The 21,473-nt window shown below is 38.1% G+C and overlaps 1 protein-coding gene and 1 long non-coding RNA gene across 8 annotated transcripts; both read left to right on the plus strand.

The window, feature by feature from the left end:
• Window positions 1-2,000: 2,000 nt before the first annotated feature.
• LOC116257456 (SUN domain-containing protein 4-like) lies at window positions 2,001-9,450 on the plus strand. Of its 4 annotated transcripts, none has more exons than XR_007573848.1 (6): window positions 2,001-2,414; window positions 5,402-5,589; window positions 5,846-7,326; window positions 7,419-7,504; window positions 8,559-8,870; window positions 9,347-9,450. XR_007573848.1 is itself a non-coding variant. In XM_050078777.1 (5 exons), the coding sequence occupies exons 2-5, from the start codon at window positions 5,427-5,429 to the stop codon at window positions 8,785-8,787; spliced, it is 1,959 nt and encodes a 652-aa protein (XP_049934734.1). In that variant the 5' UTR covers window positions 5,035-5,327; window positions 5,402-5,426; the 3' UTR covers window positions 8,788-8,892. The 4 variants fall into 4 exon arrangements, 1 of the variants encoding a protein (XP_049934734.1); XR_007573849.1 differs by lacking the exon at window positions 2,001-2,414 and adding an exon at window positions 4,709-5,009; XR_007573847.1 differs by lacking the exon at window positions 2,001-2,414 and adding an exon at window positions 5,035-5,327 and having other exon boundaries at window positions 9,347-9,449.
• A 1,463-nt stretch (window positions 9,451-10,913) lies between these two features.
• LOC116257806 (uncharacterized) lies at window positions 10,914-13,977 on the plus strand. Of its 4 annotated transcripts, none has more exons than XR_004173473.2 (4): window positions 10,914-12,318; window positions 12,458-12,598; window positions 13,069-13,440; window positions 13,570-13,977. It is a non-coding gene; the product is annotated as an uncharacterized LOC116257806 (long non-coding RNA). The 4 variants fall into 4 exon arrangements; XR_007573893.1 differs by having other exon boundaries at window positions 10,914-11,345; window positions 11,680-12,318; window positions 13,069-13,977; XR_007573894.1 differs by having other exon boundaries at window positions 10,914-11,139; window positions 11,212-12,318; window positions 13,069-13,977.
• The last annotated feature ends 7,496 nt before the right edge of the window (window positions 13,978-21,473 follow it).

A 21,473-nucleotide genomic window follows, 5' to 3' on the forward strand; every position in this document is an offset into this window, starting at 1 on the left:
ATGCCTTTCTACTTGGAACATCGGGAATTCTAGCTCTCCTTGTCTATCTAATCAAATTCAATTAAGAACAGAAGCTTGGGAAGCTATTCATTTTTATGTTGCAGCTTACATATTTAAATTCAAAAAGTTTGATGCCTTATAATATATGATGGAAACAGACAAGCACTGAGGTATTAGATACGTATTGAGGCATTAGTTTTGTTGGAAAGATTCCACCCGTTGCCTCCTTCCTCTTAAAATAAGGTTTATTCGTCATCGCCATTATAACTATTATTGTCGTCATCTTCATCATCATTATCTTATTAGAACATCCATTATTTCGAAGATGCGTTTGGGAAAAGGTGAATCAATTGATGTAATTTCTCCCATACTTCTGTGAGGGAAAAATATTTCAAGAAAAATGGTTAAACCCCAATGAGCTGACTTTTTTTCTCTCGAAAATTTAATCTTTGGGGTGGCCATGAGGAAAATCCTCCACTGTCCGAGTGAGAGGTGACATGTATCAACTTTTAACTAATTTCAACATGCTTCAAGATTTTTTTTTTTACTTTTTACTTTTTTTATATATATCCTTCCATTTATTTTTTGAATTAATTTTTGAAATATATTTGGCTGATCAATGATGGATAGTAAAAGAATTGAACTTAAATCTGTTGGAATAGGACTCAATATGTGCACGGTCATGGCGTCTGGACCCAAATCCTCGTCCTAGAATTGGTAAGGACTCGACCTTATTACATGTAAGGTTCTGAACTACCTCTATCAGATTAAGATTCCGTTTCAGACGTCCAAGTCCCAATCCGATTAAGAAAGATCAATTTTAGCAAACGGTGTCCATCAAACTGTTTAAAATGGAGAACTGAATTAAACACTTCCAAGACATTTGCCGGTACGACTGTTCTTTATTCCTAAGTTTGATGCAACTGAACCAAGTAACTTTTTATGGTAAGTAAACCAATCCATACAGTATCGTTTACCGGTCTTGGGCTGGGCCGACCCGACCGAACTTTAAATAAAAAAATAAGTAAAATATTTATATTTAATATATAAATTTGAAATTTGTAGATAAAAATATATTAAACATAACCAAAAGCCCATGACGGCCACCTTTAAGTACAACTGCATTCCTTGGAACCTTCCTAATCCGTTGAAAACTGGAGAGAACCGTTAAATGCAACTTAATTTTACAATTAAAAAAAAAGATTAGTTATGCTTGAGAAATCATATTCTTCCGTTTCTTTTCAAAATTCAAACACATAGAATTGAGATTGTTTATGTACTTAGAAATCTGCTAGCAAATCTGCTTCTTTGGATTTCCAAAAAGTTATACTATTTGATAATACCACAGTGATTTTCTTTTATTATTATTATTATTTGCCATGAAGTCTTTCTCACCTATTCAAAATAAATTGGCATGAACATCACTTCTCGCATGAGCCAAAGGCATGCAACTTTAAATCCATAGTTTTTAACAAGTAGCATGGATTTAAAATTCATACTACCGAGATCTTCACAAAAGACACTTTTTTATGCCGCTTCAATTCAAGACCATCAAACACAACCTTAGCTTAGTTTCCATTGACTAGCAAAGAGTCTCGAGAGCCATGCAATCACTACTTCCAACTGTTACTGTTGGAGCTCACAAAGCATTTTCGAGGATACTCTGCTTATGAGTTTTGTGAGATCAACTTAATCGATGATTCAAGAACTTTCACTCGTAAAGCTACTTTCCTGGAGAAAAAAATGTTTAATTTGCTATTCTTTTCTTAAACTAAAACCTTATATATAATATATTCACCTTGCAGATTGCAAGTGAAATTAATCGGACAACTCATAATTAGTATAAACGATCGTTATATATACGAGTTTTAACAATATATTCAAAATTCAAAGAGCAAATAATAGATCTAACAACTTTGCTTCTCAAATATCAGATTCCATACATCAGTTGATCATGAAATATTGTCAATGACCAAGTGATGAGGATCTTCTGAGGAAGGGAACAGTTGGAGGATGCCTTAATCAGGGCAGATCTAGTGCGCTGTCAAGATCAAGGTAACCTCATGCTTCATAATTCTATGCGGCGGAGGTGACATCGTAAATTCGAATTTGGAGCAGTTTTAGACGCAGGGTGGCCAGATCTTTCGCCCCCAATTAGCAGTTTTTTCACTGCTCAAAAAAATGGTTTTCAATCGAAAAGCTACTTTATTAGCGAAGATTTGAATCACGAACAGGAAGAAAAAGGGCAGGCAGGTTTACTTATTGAAATCGGTGGTGGCCGTCGTCGACGACTCTCTCTCTCTTGCTGTCTTTGTTTCAACCGATCGGATCGATAGCGGCTTCCGTCGTTTTCGGCGCTTTCCGGCGAGAAATCCGGCCAGATTGGATTCGCCAACGAATCCCCTTACTCTAAGGTGCTTTACGGAAACCTCTTCCTCTTTCTCTTTCTTGAGTCTTCACTCATTCAGCTTCCTTCTCGTGATTTCGGGGTGAAATACCCGCTTCTATTTCACACAAAAAGATTTGCGATTCCGTCTTCCAGATCGTGTAGTTAATTCATGTCTATCAAATTTCTTGCATCTGAAAACTGAGTGAAAAACAAGTCGGACCTCCTGATCATCATGTGTTTGTTTGCTTTTTAATAGCGCAAGTAATCAATTCGAAAATGCTAAGATGGTTCAATGCTATCTACTTTGTTCGAGTGATGCAGACGATCCAGAAAGAGAGAGAGGTTTGAATTTGTCATGCAGAAATTTCACCATCTTCATACTGTTTTTCTCATCCTTTCTTCGTCAGATTCTTGTTTTCTAGAGATTGACTGCATTGCTAGAAGTCTGCATTTGCTGCGTGTGTTCATGGCCATCGTCTTCTTCTGAGTCCCTGGTTCTACTGGAATGAATAACAGCGAAAGATACAATCCACTTTTGAAGCCATAACAGAAACAGGCGTATACATCACACAAAATCTGATCATATCCTTCGAAACTCGATAGATATTTTCCTTCTGTGCAAAAAGCATGATTTTGTGGGGGTAGTAGTCGTAGACCTAAGATCTACGTGTTATTGATCGGGCCTTGCTACTCTCTGCAAAGCATAACCAGATTGATTGCTTTGGCGTTAAGTGCAGACCTTATCAGATTTGCTTTTTGTTCATGCCAGTTTCTTTGGTGTTGAGTAAAGTTTCATTTTACTTTACATTTGGTGTTGTGCATTGGCAAACAAATGAGAATGCGTTTATTAAAAAATAAATGAAAATTATACAAAAATTTGAAAATTTGGGAGAAAATTTTCAAGGCATTTTAAAAAAATTAAAAAAATGAACAGCATGTAACGCATTGAACCTGTGTATCCCCAATGGATCCAATTAATTTTTAAATTGATCGATTCAGGCTTATTTTTATAATATTGAACCATGTAGACATCATTTCTCTTCCAAGCCACGTTAATCTAATTGACCTAAATGTTTTTACGTTCACGTCGTTTTTATTTAAGAGCTCCAAATGCATGTTTCATTCAAAGAATGTGACTTTTTTTTTTTTTTGGTTTCTTGTGAAAGTATCGATCCATCTGTAAAAGTATAAGATAGCTCATGTTTAAAGAAAAACAAAGTCCACATCATTATATAGCAATTTGCCTAAGACATAGTCTAGGGTCTCACGTGCCCAGATGTGAACTAACATATAGTTTATATCTTCAATGATTAGACATCAAATTTTAAATGCAATACGTTTAAATTAAAACTTTGAGGCATTTTAACAGCGCCTAAGAGCATTTGTTTGTCCCCTTATTTTAAATCATCGGGATTTGATATCCATGGATTTAGGATCATACCTTTTTTTCTTTGATTTTAAATTTGTCTTTTTGTCAACGTAAAAAAGTAAACTAAGAATTTCAAATGTAAGTTTCATTTAAAATCCTTAATTTGATGAACCGTGAATTTTTAACATATCAGCAACAGCATACCGAATCAGATCTATGAATCTTAACCCGACCCAGGCCCGGCGCCTCGGAGGATTTAAAGTGGGAAGTGGGTCCGGGGCAGGTAGGTAGAAGTGGGTCTTCTGGGTCCCGCGATTCAGACGAACCCAGTCCTCGTCTGTTCCTGGTACAGCTTTCTCTACAGGAGGAAACGGCAGCGAAATTTTGAAACAAGAAAAACCTTTTCTTTGGTTGTCCCATTTTTTCCTTGAATTCTATAAAGGCCTCCACTCCATAGTTGTGAATATGTAAGAAGGATCACTTGGTTTACATAATCTTATACATCTTATTAAAAAATTATTTACCCAACAAAATTAATATTTTTTTATTTTTTTGTACTGAAAACTTGTCAAGCATGGACTTCTCTATCGAATGACGTTGAATTGATAAGAACAGACGTATGTATGTTTGCCAGAAGGCCAAGAAATATATACTCTTGTCATATGAGGCTGATTCACAATGTTCACATAATTAAATGAAAAGAAAAATAGTTTAAATTCTCTTTTTTTTTTCTTATGACGAGCTTCTAAAATCTGATCACAAATTTCACAGCTTCTATTTCAAAGAGCACGGTAAGTGTTTGAGCATGGTGTTTTTCCAAGTGTTTGAGTTTGTCTTTTCGAATAAGAACCCCTTTATTGGAAGAGAAGAATAAGAAAATGAAGAATTTGAAAAGGTTTTCAGTGGCAAACTGTTCATTTTTTTCCATTTTTAATCTTTGCTGTCGGTGGCTTGGTGCAAGTTGCTATGTGGGCAGTGGAAGGATTTCCAACTGTTGGGACACCTGTTTCTTCTTTGGGATTTCTCGGATCCCATCTTAGAGAGTTCTTGGACGAGTTTGCCTGTTTCGCTTTCGAGTTTTCGACTCCTCGTCACATTCTTTTTGCGCTATTTGCGGTTTAACTTTTTGTCCGATCCTTCAGCGGACTCTCGGCTTCCTCTATTTCCTCTCTATAACTTGTGGGTCTCGTTTGCGCTTGTGTGGAGCCTCCCCTCCTCCGTCATTTCTGGGGAGCATCTTTCTCGCCTAAGGTGACTCATATTTCAGTTCTCTTTTGCTCTTAAATGCGGAGGAAACAATACAACTCTCGACGCTGTCCCACCATTGTTTTCTGGACGGCTCAATTCAAAATCCTGCTTAGTTGGCTGTGTGTGATTGATTCTGATAGATAGTGGTCTTCACGATTTCATCCATTATACAAAAGACTATACAGTTCATGTTCTGTTTTGTTTTTTCCTTTTTCCTTTTTTTCCATTCAATTCTGTCTCGTCCGGAAACTGAAAAAAGAAGAATTGAACTCTTCCAACTTTTATTCTAAAACTGAAGTTAGCGCAAAGCGTCGGTTACAGGTATTACAATTGAAGGCAAACATGGTTTAGAAGAAAAGGGCCTATGCTCACGTTCTTTGTTCTTGTTCTTGTAGCTGCAATATGGTTCGATGAGGTGAGATGCAGCGATCACGCAGAGCTCTTCTCGAGAGAAGAAAGGCCCTGCAGAAAATCATTCTGCAGAGAAAGAGATTGTTCAGACTCTCTCTATCCGTGGTTCTCCTTTTGTGGGGTTTCATATTTCTTCTCAGCTCCTGGATAGGCAGGGGTAACGGATACAGGGGTAAGATTGTAGACACCTCTTGTGCATTAGTAATTTTTTGATCCTTGATCATCAACCATGATCTTGTATGTCCTTGAGTTGATGTGAGGTATAGATCATCATGCTTTATAGATGTTGTTATTTGATCCTTGAACCGGTTCTTTATGAATTTCTCTTCAGCTTCAAATCTTTCTCCCCTTATTTTTGTTTCTTTTTTTATGATAATCATGACGATGCTTTGCTTATCTATTATTGTTGCTTTTTGTTGTTTGTGCAGAAGTAGAAGATGATTCTGCGTCCAAGCAGAATGGTTCCATGTTTACCCAGGCTTCACTATTTCTTAGTTCGGTCAAACTAGATAGAATGGCATTGTCATTACAGGTTGATGCCTTTGGTCACGAAGTTACGAAGACTGTTACTTCAGATAGGTTGGAATTCTTGATCGCAGATTCCTCCTCTGCCAAATGGGGATTTTCTTCTAGTTATGTCCAAGAAGATGCAAATACATTAAATTCAAGTATGGGGCACAGTTCAGGGTCGCTGGTGGCAGATTCCTGCAACGCTGAATGGGTTTCTAATCAAACGGGGATTGCACTGGGAGAAATGGTTGAAGAAACAAACTCTCTTGTGACTGCTACAAATGGACAAACTGAAGAAGTTACACATTTTGCACCAGAATCTAAATATGGGCCCGAGAATGTAAAACAGGGAGCTCAAAAGAATGAGAGGTTGTTCCGTGCTACAGAACTTCATCTGGATGAATTCAGAACTAAAGCCACTAGTTCCAAGATCAGATCTGGGAGAGGTCAGCCTGGGGGAATCATCCACAGGCTGGAGCCTGGTGGTAAGGAGTTCAATTATGCTGCTGCATCGAAGGGAGCTAAGGTTTTGGAGTATAATAAAGAAGCCAAAGGTGCCTCCAACATCTTAGACAAAGACAGGGATAAATACCTTAGGAACCCATGTTCCACAGAGCAAAAGTTTGTCGTTGTTGAACTCTCTGAGGAGACCTTGGTTGACACAATAGAAATAGCAAATTTCGAACGTTATTCTTCAAAATTGAAAGATTTTGAACTGCTTAGTAGTTTGGTTTATCCCGCAGAGAGCTGGACCTACCTGGGTAAGTTCCGTGCTGAAAATGTGAAGCATGCACAAAGATTTGTTCTTCAGGAACCAAAATGGGCTCGGTACTTGAAACTAAATTTGCTCACCCATTATGGTTCGGAGTTCTACTGTACTCTGAGCGTCATTGAAGTGTATGGGGTGGATGCTATCGAAAAGATGCTGGAAGATTTGATGCCTTTTGAAGATAAGGGAATAAAATTGGAGGAACAGCTAGTACACCATGCATCTAGTCAGGGGAATACCAGATTGGAAGGTAAAGAGGAGCTTGATGGACTTCTAGACAGGGTGGATCCTTTTTCTAATCTGTTGAGTTCATCTCAAGGAGTGTTTGATTATGAGTCCAGGCAAGACACCAAATATGATTTTTCAAAAGGCAGTGCACCTGAGCCGGTAGCTGAATTAAGACCAAAGAATGGTGGAAGGATGCCTGGAGATACTGTCCTTAAGATTCTAATGCAGAAAGTCAGATCCCTGGATTTGAATTTTTCTGTTTTAGAAAGATATATTGAAGAGCTAAATTCCAGATATGGAAACATTCTCAAGGATTTTGATGAGGAATTATCCAATAAAGCCTTGGTAGTGCAGCATATCAAAGCAACGATAGGCAAGCTTCTAGACAACAATGATGTCATTGTATGTGCAATTCTTGACCTTTTGATTACCAAAATGTGGGATTCAAAGTATAATTTCCCTTTATGGTTCTCTTAAAACCCTTTTTTTTCCAGGCTAAAGATGTCAATGAGCTCAAAATGTGGAAATCTTCTCTGGAGCTTCAGATGAATAAGTTAGTTCTTGATAATGAATTCCTAAGGTTTGGGTCCTAATCCTGACCCTTCTTTTTTTAACATTTTACTCAGTTCTTGTACTTTTTGTCAGGCTACATATTTGTGAAATTAGTTGTATGTTTATTCACTTTCTATTTATTGACTTGGTGTAGCTTGAATAGCTGTGCTAGAGACTTCTCTGTCTATTTCCCTTTCAAAGATTCGTGCAAGATCATTGTTGGCATGTGCATGCAGTACAGTCCTGTTATAAGCATTTGATTCCTTTTGTCTGATGGCACATGCTGATGCGGACCTCGGGCTCACATCACATGCTTAGCTTGTCCATGTAGCATATAGTGCTTGCTATAGACATTTTTTGCATAAATTTCAGCATGTTTGTTGGTATCAACCGAATAGGTGGTTTTTCAGCAGCAACCCCGTTTCTTTTTGGATACTTCACATGCTAAGATACCATTAAGTGTTAGTCCTTTAATATTCTGGTTCAGTACTTCCTGATCTTGAAGGATGGTTTCTGAAGAAAGGCTTACTCAAGTACCTGAAACCTGGATCATGTTTCCGAATTGATGTTTGCACGTTGAGTCTTGTGTGGACGGCTAGTTTCTATTCAAAAAAAGGAAAAATGCTGTATATCTATTTCTTAGTGAAAGCCAGAAAGCAGTCATTAGTGGAAAGATATACATTTGTATGGAGAGATGCATTAAACTATTGATTCCCACTGAACAATTTGCTTTTATCATTGTCAGTCTCTGGTCGTTATTTATTTTTTTGTACAAAAAAGTTGAAAACAAATAGCAAATTCCTTCCGAATCTATCACCTAAGTAGGTCATGTATGGAAAGGGAATGGCAAGTTATGTGATGCCCCTAGAGTCTCTATTGTTTCTTTGTGATCAATTTTTCTAGCTGCACAAGCATCCATTCATGAGTTTAGCTATTTCTACCCTTAATCAGAATAGCAGGATATTCTCTTTGGTTGAGTTGGTTAACTATTGTCTGTTGGCTGAGAAATGGCAGAATTCATGTTGTTGTTTGCAGTGCATCTCTCTTTCCAATTCTTACCCTTTCTGCTTTTCTCCCTGCAGATTGGAGATAGGGAGACACCAAACTGACCTTGCCAACTTGGAAAATAGAAGTTTTGTCATTCTTCTGTTTAGTTTTGTATGTGGAGTCTTAACCCTCCTCAAGGTATCTGTAGGCCTTCTGGCAAGTTTTTGTAGGACACGAGAGTCTGCCAACCACTGCTGTACTTTGAGCACACCATGGATTTTGATTTTCTTGTCTTCTTTTGTAATCTCTGTCATCTTGGTGTAGTTGCATGTCAGAAAATATACTTTCGGCGGCACTGTACACAGTCATCTGAGCAAGCTGTGGCCCCGAAGGAGCTAAATTTTGGAGTAAGTAAATATGCTTCTTTTAGATCTCTTCGTTCTTGATTCCGACCAATCTGTTCTAACAAGGTTACTCTGTCATCACGAACTAGTGCATTTTCTGTTCTTGAAACTGAAATTTCATTGAAGTTAAGGCCTATAGGAGATTAAATGCAACATGCCAACATAACTGCGGTTACATTTTTGGAATCGATCGTTTGATGATAAGATCATAAGATGGGGTTGTGAAGGGTGCTAAGCTGAAACCTCTGGATCAAGTTCTAAGGTTTCCACTCCGCTTCCTGAGCACTGTGACTAGAAAGAAGGGAAAAAAAAAAACAGTTCCTGTGATGAGGAATTACAAAAAGAAATTTTCACTTCCGGTATGGAAGATTTCTAACTTGGAAAATTCACTCTTGGAAACGTTTATTCAGATACATTAATATTTTTTTTACTCGTATAATAAGAGTAGAAAATATGACACATGCATTGAAATTTTGTAGGTTATAACGGCTTGGACTCGAGTTGGATCCACCGCCTGCGAATCCGGTGGTTGGACCTGTGTAATTGGATTTGGATTTGAAGTCAGAATCTATTTTTCACAACTGAATTAAATTCTTGCTGGCGTAAGAATTGATTTTTACGCGTAATCGGCTCGATTTCACATCGGATTTCAGCTAGATATTGGACTGAGATTTAAATTCATCCATGAAACTGCATAGTATATGTGAACCCAATAAGTAATAGGACCTAAACTTCTTTACCAGATCCAACTAAAAAGATTTGAAATCTGATTCGTAATTAGGTACTCGATCTATCTCCACCCCTCCAAGCAAGCTCATTCCAAAGTGAAATTGCAAGTTCTACATTACGAGTAGAGTAGAGTTTCAACCTTGAAGATGAACTTCAAAGCTGTGCATCTAATGTCATTGTACCTAATCCTTGGATCCCAGTGATGACCCAGGGGTATACCCAAGATCCCAATGCTCTAGTTGTTAGGACATTGAAGTCTGAATCCAGCAACCCTCGGAGGAATCTTCCTGCGTTTTGTGTCCCTTGTTTAAATCACTAGTGTTGTCGCCAAACAAAACTAGCGTTGCGCTTGACTTTTTTGTTTTCATGCAATGTAGATTTCTCTTCTTTTGTCATTTCCAACGGTCTGCAAAGCAAACATGATGATGTTCGCCCAAGTGTTCCTTTTATATAAACCATTGTTTATGTTTTATTGTATTCAGAGTCACCTTTTCGTGAAAACCATGGAATAAGAGTTTCAAAATGAACATTTCTTAACTTACAAAAAAAAAAAAAAAAGTTAGCTGCAATTTGTTTTTCAAAGATTATTCTTTATTACTATATTTCATTCTCACAATTTTAGGCTTTTTCACGTTAGTAAAAGTTAATTCAGGCCTTTTGGCCCCAAAACGAAAATCTCAGTTCTTTTCACTAAACAGATATTGTCGCATACGCAATCGTTTTTGAATGCCCTTGTTATATCCACCAGAAGGATAAACACTATGAAGTAGGTTTGATGTATAATGTCATATAAAAACTCCATTCCCTGTCGTCAGCCGAAATGGTAACTTCCTCCTAGATAAATATTGAAATCATGCCAATATCAAATCGATTTTACCTGTAAATTTAATACATCATCGAAATCATGCCAATATCAAATCGATTTTACCTGTAAATTTAATACATCATCAAAATCATGCCAATACTAAATATATTCAACCTGTAAATTTATTGCACAGTAGGACGTACCGCCATCACCCATATGAGAGCCTGTTATGAAATGGAGGAGAAATTGCAGAACTAACGTTTAAAAGGAGAACTCTGCTTTATAGACGCAATCCTCGATAAATTGGGAATCCGGTTCAGAAGCATGCGTGATGATATTTTTTTGTTACGCACTCTTGGAGTCACTGTTGGAGTGGCCCATTACAAGGCCTCTTATTGGTTGTAGATAATTTCATGTAACTTATTTTGATTTTTTTTCTGCTTGCTGTAATTGATGTTGTATATAAAAAGGGAAATAATAGAGAAAGGCAGAACTCCTGCTATACTAATCAATTCTGTGTCGCATTCTCCTCTACTTTGCTGAGCGATTCTATGCTTCCTTCTGTTTTTGGGTATATCAGAGCCATGTCGTTAACAATTCCTAAACATTCATCCGGCACCAACAACTCATCAAGTGGAAGAGAGCCTTCATTAGAATATGGGGTTGATTGCTTAAGCCCTTTTGTTCTTCATCACTCAGACAACCCAGGAACGATCCTGGTTTCCCAACTTTTAAAAGGTAAGAACTATTCCACCTGAAGCCAAACTATGTTGATGGCTTTGCTCACGAATAACAAAACAAGGTTCGTAGACGGAAGTTATCCCCAAGTTGCTCCAACAGCACCTGAGTTTGCAATGTGGAGGCGCTGCAACCATATGGTTCTTTCGTGGATTCTCAACTCAATCTCCAAGGATTTTGCTACAAGTATCGTGTAGGCTACCATGGTCAGTGATGTTTCACAAGCCAGAATTTTTTTTATTTTTTATTAGGGGCCAAAAGTATGGTTTCAAAATTTTAACATGGACCAAAATATAAATTTCCAAAATTTTTTATATAGAACTAAATAAAAAATTTTAAAAGTTGCACATATTTTTTTTTTTCCCGAAGGGAGGCCAAAGCCCTTGCCTCCATCACCACAGCTACTCGTGAGTATCAAATCAAATCCTCTATTAGTTGGCATTCTCCAGAGAACATGTCTGTTGTTGCGTATTTTATTCAACTAAAAGCACTGTGGAATGAATTATCAACGTATGATGTCTTATCTGAATGCTTTTGTAGTGCCTCTGAACGACCGCGAGAATGAGTTGTACAGGGGGAAAATCCTTCTAATGGAACCTTTTCCCTTTATTCCTAAGGCCTACTCTCTCATCTTGCAAGAAGAGAAATAGAAGAGGTTCGAATATAATCTAACATTGTGGAAAATGTTGGTCTCTCTACCACATCTGAAATGAAGGGACAACAAGATAATAGAAGCCTGCAGTATTTTTGCAATTATGTCACGTCTCTAGCCACACCAAATAATGGTGCTACAAGCTCAATCGCTACCCGCCTGATTTCGAGGGACCAAAGCAAAGGATAGACAAAACTTCGAGCCCAAACGTGTCTACCAATGACAAAGGTGGTGGCGCTAAAGCCTTCAGTTCAGTCACTCATCCTGATGACTCTAACAAGGACGTTGTTCCAAACTTGACATTGGATTAATATAATCAACTCAAACTTCTTATCAAAGACAGGTTCTTCACACATTCAAATTTTGCAGGTATCATGAGTTCCTTCAAAGCTGATATATGGATAGTAGACAGTGGCGCACGTGATGATCTGTCCTCTTCCTTAGAATCTACTTTTGATGTTACAGAACTTATTGTTCCCTACCCATCAAACTTCCTGACATTCGAGTCTTGTATGCTTCTCATGCTGGTAGAGTGTCCTTATCTCCATCTATACTCCTTGATAATGTATATTTCCTTTCTGATTTCAGCTACGACCTTCTGTCTATAAATTAGTGCATCAAATGAAGTGCCATGCTGTGTTCACACCAGACAGTTGCTTTGTGCAGGAAACAATCTCACTGATGATTACTGAAGTGGGGTCAATCTAGAGGTGATCTGTTCATCTACAACATCTGGATTCAATCAGCTAAATGCATGAACATTCTCTCAATGCCTACACCAAGTAACCTTTGGCACCTTAGGCTCAGGTACCCTTCTTACTTGAAGAACCATATACTTTCTCAATATGATCCTATTTTCAAGTCGTGTGATATCTGTGAAACCTGCAAAATGGCCAAACAAACTAGACTTTCTTTCAATATAAGTGATTCAAGTTCTAGTAAAATTTTTGAATTGCTTCATTGTGATTTGTGGGGACTATACACACAATATTCTCACTCAGGAGAACATCACTTCTTGATTGTAGAGGATGATTTCTCTAGAGCAGTTTGGGTATATCTTATGAGCTGCAAAAGTGAGACTTGTGCATTTTTTAAAAATTCATTAACATGCATGAAAAATAGTTTAAAACTGATGCGCTCCATGTTTAAATGGACAATAGAACTGAGTTCTTCTCTGAAGTGACAAAAACTTTCTTCGATGAAAGATTTAAGGCCCTCTTAAATACTTTCTTGGTCTTGAGTTAAGCAAGTCAAAGGAATGGATTTTTCTGTCACAGCTTAAACATGCGTGCGACATTCTAGCGTCAAACCCTTTCAGCTGATGATGGCGAAGTATTGAAAGATCCTTCCACATACCGTCGCTTAGTGGGATGCCTTATTTATCTAACAATCACAAGGTCAGATATGCAGAAGCCTACAACAATTCACCTAAAGGCAGCATATCAAGTGTAAAGAATACCTCAAGTCACAACCAGGCCAAGGCGTTTCCTGTCCAGCTAATGACAAAGTTTCAAATCAAAGCCTACCATGATGCAGACCGGGGCACTTCCAGAGACACTCGAAGATCGTCCACAGGCTACTACGTTTATTCAAGCAAGAGCTTGGTTTCATGAAAAACAATTAAGCAGCACATAGTGTCTAGATCCACAGTGAGTACCGCCCAATGGCAAACACATGCTGTGAGATTATATGGTTAAAACATTTACTGTTAGAGCTACAAGTCGATCTCTCTTCTCCAGCATTGTTGCGTGGTAATAAATCTGCTATTCATATTGCAGCTAATCCCATCCTTCGTAAGCGAACCAAGCATATCGGGCTTGGTTGCTATTTGGTAAGAAATTTGATAAAAAGTGGAAGCAGTTACAAGGTACGTTTCATCTCAAGCACCATTGACTGATTTACTAACAAAATCCCTTTCAAAGGAGCAATTCTCTTCATTGAAGTTCAAAGGGGGGTGTTGTGAAATGAAGGAGAAATTGCAGAGTTGCAGAACTAATGTTTAAAAGGACAACTCTGCCTTATAAATGTAAGTCTCGATAAATTGGGATTCAGAAGCATGCGTGAAGATATTTCTTATTACCCACTCTTAGAGTGGCCCATTTCATTGGCTGATTCTTTCTGCTTGTTGTAATTGGTTCTGTATGAAAAGAGAAATAACAGAGAAAAACAGAACCCTTACTACACTAGTCAATTCTCTGTCTCATTCTCTTCTGCTTTGCTGAACGATTCTCTGCTTCCTTTTGTTTTTGGCTCTTTTCTTACCGAGCAAAGCCGAGGGCTACATGGGCACCTGATGTGGGCTCAATGTATGTTTCCTAGTGAATTATTCTCATCCATTCACAAAGGCATGGCCCCCATAGAATTAAAGACATGGCCTTTCACTGGTGCCAGTTTGACCAACTATATTATTGTGAACATTCGTAAACTATTGTAAACTCTTGCTGCCCTATATATATATATATATATATATATACATTTTTTATACTTTCGTCCCTGTAAGGTCATTCTGTCATTCACTCAAATTATAGGTCTAGTTCTAACCTCGACCCAATCCTCTCAACCCCAAGACCTAGAATCCTACATCAAAATTTAGCTTTCAGATCCAAACTAGGTCTGAGTGTCCGAACTTCAGATCCGTTTTGGATCCAAATCCAATCTTTAGACTCACTTTAGATCCAAAATCAAATCCAAATCTAACTTCTGGTTATTTCTTATCCAAATTATCAATTTTAAATCTAAACATTGTTTATGGTTCCCATTTGGATCCAAAAATAACTTCTGGGCCTATTTTGGATCCAAACCATGCTTCATTGAAGACTTAAAGATGATCGATCCCTAATTGTAGCACCAATCTGGGATTAGAGATTATCTCTTAAGGCTTGATGAAGTATCCCTTAAATTAAACATTTTTTGTTTAATTACGTTTACAATAAGATAGTTGCTCATTTTTAACTTTTATATAGTTTATTTTAGCTCACATTTGCACGCACTATGCTTAGTTGATGATTTGAGAATGATTAATACTGCTAACTGAGGTACTAACCTTGATTTGAAGAATAAATAATCATATTTTCAAACTTCGAGTAAATTCATTTAGATTTAATTTCTCATCAATTAGATAATATGGGGTAAGGTATGCCCCTCTTTCTCTCTCTCATACACTAAGTTGTTAATTTTCAATTTCAGATTTATACATTTCATTTAGTTTATTTCATCTTTTGTATTGAACTCATTCACATACAATATGTTTCGTTGAGATTTGAGGATGATTAATCATTTAACCATGGATTAGTTTAGAAAATAAATAGTCATCCTTTAAAACTCTCAAAGGAACTCACTTTGATTTGACATGCATGACTTTAATCATTCACCATTAACACGCAAAGCATATATTTCACCTCTTATTATAATTTAAGTATGATTGATTTAGTATTACACACTAAATACTAACTTAGATATAAAAATAATCTATATTTTTGCTTAAACCCTAATTAGATTGACTGTTTTAAATAGCATCAATGTTTTCCAAAAGAATTTTAAAAAGCACAAGTATTTTGAAGCAAGTTTTTCTAAAGTCATCAAAGATTTCAATGATTAAAATGGCCCAAAACTTAAGACCAAAACACCAAAATAATGGCTTACCTTCCAACCTTAGCCTAAACTTTTAAATGAATATAGACCATAAAAGTCATAAAATCCTAGGGCAAAACTTCAGCTTTTACAACACTATGGAAACTAAAACATAAAACCATCCTCACCTTCATCTGAAACCTCAGTTAAAACAAAATTTAAAAAAAAATTAAAACCAAATCAAATTCTAAAGTCTTTATTCAGAACCGCATAAATGTGAAACCCCTAATCTCAATCATAAATTAAAATTCGTTGAAAGCTCAAGCCACAAACCCTCGATAAAATCATAACCTCAAATCATAACTTTGAAAATGTCAATATCTTAATGCATGGACCCTTAAATTCATCAATAAAGCGTAAGTCCAGTGTTTGTCAGACCTACAACAAATCATTGAAAACTTAAACCATGAATCCCAAACCTTCACAAAAGAAACCTTACTGAACTGAAAAAAATTAACTCGTTCTCATGATCCATTAAACTTGAAAATTGTTACATCTCGAACTCTAAATCCTAAAACTAAATATATATTCAAACCTAATTTAAAACTCAATTTGAAATAGGCCTTTTAAAATTTAATTTGAAACTTGAGCATCAACAAATCAACAACTCAGGATCTAGACCCAATTCTTAATCTTTAACCCTTAGAAACCAAATCCTAATCATCAAATCTTGAAGATGCATCTGTCATATAGCTTGGGGTAAATCATTGCATGGTTTATGATGACAGTGGGGATAATCTAGTGATATTTTATTACGAATCCTAAGTTTTGAAGGCCAAATTAGATTTTCATTAAATAACACTTTCAAAATTTAGAGCATGTTTGCTTTATTATTACATTAAGATCATGATGGCATTTAGACACTCAAACAATATAAGGGTAAAACTTAGTCTTTAGTTGATTACCTCTTGTAAAGGCGTGAAGGTGAAGTCCCAACTCCCTGAAAAACACATACACGTTAAAGAGGCGAGTCAAGCGTTGAATGATTAACACGTCGAGTGGTCAAATTTAAAATGAAAACATCTATGCCCCTCAATGCAATAGACCGCATGATCACCCTAGTGATCCATGTGAGATTAACATATAAAATCCATTAAAGCTTAGTTAGGCTCAATCACCAAGGCCAAAGAGTGGTGGTTTACCTGCAATCACATGCCTCATGCCAAGTTTGGCTTCCTAATATAGATAGATGAGTTCAAGCCAATGCCAAAGTGTGTTTACTTTCCTTTTTATCCAAGAAGTTGGAAATAGGAAAACTGTGAATATGAGCTCCTGTCCAAGGGGGCTTGGGATAGAGGTGAGGCTCAGGTATCATGAAGAGTTCAAAACCCATGAGAGCTACTTCTGCATAAGCCAAACCATGCTTATAAAAGAAGTATACAATTCATGAAACAATAACAAACTATTATTGCTAATGTAAAACCCACGACGTCACTATTTCCATTTTCTTTTGAAACTGCCCATTTCCATTATAACGGGAACAATATGGAAAGAAAACGAATGATTTCTTAACTGAAAAGAATTAAAGAAATGAGAAAGGAAATCAAGAGGCCGTTTCCTTTCTTGTGGGAAACTGAAAAAAAAAGACTCAACTACAGAGAGTTGAGAGAAAGAAGGAGAAAGTGAAGAAGAGATCAAGGAAAGGAGTTGGTGCTGGAAACTCATCTGGATTAACAGGTATGGGGATTCTCAGCCATGATTGTAGCATGAAGCCTTGTATTTTCGATTTCTTATAGAACATGTAAATCTATGTATGCATCTGCCTAGAAATGAATCCAAGCATGAGATTCTAGAGATAAAGCATGCTAGATTCAGACATATAATGTATGGCCTGTCCGTCCTAGATATGTTTTGAATTACTCGAATTTTCTGTATTATGCTATGTGTATTCATCGGTTAAAAACAGAGCATGCATATCTCATAGTCGACAGAGGGCAAGGCCTGCTCTGCTCGACTATGGGTAAACCCGGAAACAGTAAACAAGAAAAAAAAAAAACATGAAGGGGGTATACCGAGAAGGTAGACGGAGACGCCTGTTTAGTCATCCCCTTTTCCGCGGAGAGCCCAACTCTCCATTTCCTTTTCTTCTACCACGGAAGCCGACCAGTTGCCCTTGACCAGTCCACTGTGGCATCTGACGAAACCATACCCAACTCTTCCGTGTTGACAGAAAACTGATAATGAACCGAGGGGTTTTGCCGTCCATTGCTGGTCGCGACAGTGGCTACTGCCACTGCCGCTGGACAAAGGAAAGGCCGATGGCCCTCCTTCTCTCTGTCGCCTGTGGGAGCAGGGATCCGTCGAGGTCCCTTACACAGTCTCTACTCCACGCCGCGGAACGCCAGTGAGAACGACGCCATTGAAGCATCGGGTTTGGGTAGGCTGTCTTCTCCACGCTGGTGAAAAATGAGGGCAGAGGAAAAGGCGATGGCGGAAAATGTCGGACGGTCGGTGGGCGGAGCCATGGAACTCGAGCGTTGGAGCTCGCGAGAGGGAGACGCTCCTCTCTCTCGCTGGTTCGTTTCCCCTTGAGGAAGAGGGAAGCACTCGGTTGAAATGAAGAAAAACCAGTGCGATCCGTTTTTATATCAAAACTCAAAAATTTAAAAACGGTTACATCTCTTTAGCAAAATTTACGAAAAAACTGTTATAATTTTTAAGCATTCATGCCGCAACGTTTTTGCTAAAAAAAAACTCTTTCGAAATTGTGAATCAGTAATCCTTTGAGTTCTTAAAATTTCCAAAAGAACGTTTTTATAAATTTGTTTGCAATTTCGATGGAAAAACCGTGATGTTATGCCTTATTGCCCTATGGTACCTTTTGTATTATTTAAATTTCAGGAAAAGGGTGTTGAACTCTCTTGTTTTGAAATAGTGATTATTGTGTTAATTTTGAACTTAATGTGTTTTGCACTATGGCATTACTACTCGACTTTTCTTTGTTGTCATTAAATTGAATAAGAAAATGGTTTATTGCTTTTGTTTGGGAAACCGAGGGCAGTTTCTAAGAGGGGTATTAGACAATGTCTAGTAAGGAAAAACCCTCACTTTTGAAATTCGAAGGCGAAACGTGGACTGTGTGCAATTGTTTATGTGAGTGCGAGCTTTTGTTGTTGCCCAGTCTTTGGTTTTGTCCCGAGAGGGGTGGTGCGCGAGAGTTCTCTTTTGTCGCTCACTCATCTGTCTGTACTGGAGGGCCAACAGAGTATTGGGCGGCACAAGGGCCCGGGATTCTGTTATGTTTTTGTTTGGGAGCGAGACGTCTCCTGGTCTCTTACCCTGGGTTCCTAGAGAGACCATGCTGCTGCAGCGGCGATCAGAGATATCTCAGGAGGCTTCACTGCAGGTACCCTCAATCCGTTGGATCGCCTTGTAAAGAGATGTTCTGTTCTGCCCGTGAGTGCCCACGTGGATTTCTGTTGCTCGACACGATTACCATGACATTGTCAGAAAACCACGGTTGAAAGCCTACGAAATTTTGGAGGTTGTGCACACCTCGTTCTGTTTTTGTTAATGAGTCGTAACTGTAATATGTATTAAGATTTGAAGACATTTGTTTTATGAAATCAAATACTATTTTGTTGGGCCATGTTCCATTCATGGCTGGATTTTGTCCATACTCAGAGGAATTCTGACCCTTCTTTCTATCTCTACAGGTAGTCCTTGATTAGATTTTGGTTCTTGGAGTGACGACCTCAGTCTTGTGATGGACAGGCATTGGCATTCTGGACACTGCGTCGGTTTTTTGGATTTGTGGTTAATTTAGTTATTTGGGTTCAAGTGTTTTATTTTAATACAATGCATTTGTTTATGTTTTGGTCACGACTCAATGTTGCTTTCGCTATTATAGAAATAAAAGAAAATTTTTGGTGTCAGAAATCAGGTTGTGACAACTTTGGTATCAGAGCACTCTGTCTAGAGTCTATGTCCAATGCCAATGTCGATCACAAGCAGAGGAATGTCATCCAAACCTATTAAAGAAGGGTGTTTTGATTTCGTTGTGAAATTTGAGTTTCATAGTTTTGTGGTAGTTCTACCGAATTGCTTTACGTATTCATATTTGTTTCCTCCATGCGGTGTAGTTCAATGGCACGCACTAAAGGAGGGAGTGTTAGTGGACGAGGGAGAACTCCTCGCAACACCAGGAGCCGGAATGCAGAGACACATCCTACTGGACCTAGGACGCCTAATGGAAACGTCCAACAACAACAAGCATTCATCATGAACACTTTGTAGATGATTACAGGATTGGTGCATGGACTGGCGCAGAATACTTCTTCAAGAGGAACTAGTACGGATACAAACGGGACAACAACTGGTAAGGTAAGGGGCACAACTCACCAACAGTTTATGAGCTTGCATCCTCCAAAATTTCATGGGAAGAGCACTACTGACGATGCTGAAGAGTGGATAAAGGAAACTGAGAAGATCTTTACCATCCTGAAAGTGCCTAATAACAAGAAGGTTCGGCATGAAACCTTTATGCTAAAAGGAGATGCTAATGAATGGTGGCAAACGCAACGTAAAGTGAAGTTCACAAATCACGAAACGACTTGGGGACAATTCAAGGAAGCCTTCACACATGCCTACATCCCAACCTTCACACGGGAGAAACACATGCAAGAATTCTTGGAGCTTCAACAAGCGACTTGGAGAGAATTCAAGGAAGTCTTCACACATGCCCCATGTGTATACTGCTGATGCGGACCGAGCAAATAAGTTCGTCAGAGGACTTAAAGACGGGTTGCAGAACCAAGTAACTAGTAGTCGTTCAAGAGATCTGGACGACGCTATCGACATGGTCACACGTCTTAAGGAGGACTGGAACGAGACGCAAGGAACAGATAGGAGGAGTGAATTTCTGCGATCCAAGTCGAGGCCAGACATATTCAAGAGAAGGTGCAGTGACAGGGTGAATCAAGGGGACAGATTCAAGAGACAGAGGCCATCAGCATCCAGGCGAGACGGTGAATGCCCCAAGTGTCATCACCAACACCCTGGTAAACTATGTTACAGAGATATCAGAGCATGTCTTCACTGTGGAACACAAGGTTATTTTATTCGTGAGTGCCCAAAGAAGAAAGAGGCAGAGCAGAGGCGTGGTGCAACCAACCAACCAGCAAAGAAGAAGGTACCTGGGAGAGTTTACGCGGCTACAGTTGAAGATTTGAAACCTACTAACGTGATTGAAGGTACCTTTCTTGTAACATTTCATTGGGCTCATATTTTGTTTGACTGCATCACATTCTTTTGTTTCTAAGAGCTTTGCTGAAATTTTAAAGTTAGAAAGAAAGAATATGCCTTATCAATTGTTAGTCGCTACGCCTATGAAAAACAAAGACACATGCAGAATGTATCTAGAAAATGTGAAAATAGAAATACATGGACAATTATGACCAGCACAGTTGGTGGTAATGAATATGATGGGGTATGACGTAATCCTAGGAATGGATTGGTTATACCATCTCTGCGCGACGATAGATTGCAGAAATAAAAAGCTGAAAATTCAGTTGGAGAATGGTCAAAAGATTGAATTTAGAGTAAAAACAACCCTAGATCAAAGAAAGTTGGTTGTCTCAACAGTTAAGGCAAGGAAAGACATGGAAAATTGGTGCACTGCATATTTGATTAGCATGGACGCAATCGAGCCAAAATTAAAACCCATCAGTGAGATGCGTATGGCGAAAGACTACGTAGACGTGTTCCCTGAAGATTTACCTGGATTACCTCCTGTACGAGAGGTGGAGTTTGGCATCGAGTTGATACCAGGAATTGCACCTATTTCTAAGGCTCCATATAGAATGGCACCAGCAGAACTAGAAGAATTAAAGAAGCAGATACAAGATTTAGCCAGCAAGGGATTCATTCGTCCGAGTGTGTCACCTTGGGGAGCACTGGTCCTGTTTGTGAAGAAGAAAGATGGATCAATGCGGTTATGTATTGACTATCGAATGTTGAATCAGGTTACAATCAAGAACAAATACCCATTGCTTAGAATCGAAGACTTATTCAATCAATTAAAAGAAGCAAAAGTGTTTTCTAAGATAGACTT

Source organism: Nymphaea colorata, chromosome 7 (genome assembly GCF_008831285.2).
Source record: "Nymphaea colorata isolate Beijing-Zhang1983 chromosome 7, ASM883128v2, whole genome shotgun sequence".
Taxonomy (NCBI): Eukaryota; Viridiplantae; Streptophyta; class Magnoliopsida; order Nymphaeales; family Nymphaeaceae; genus Nymphaea; species Nymphaea colorata.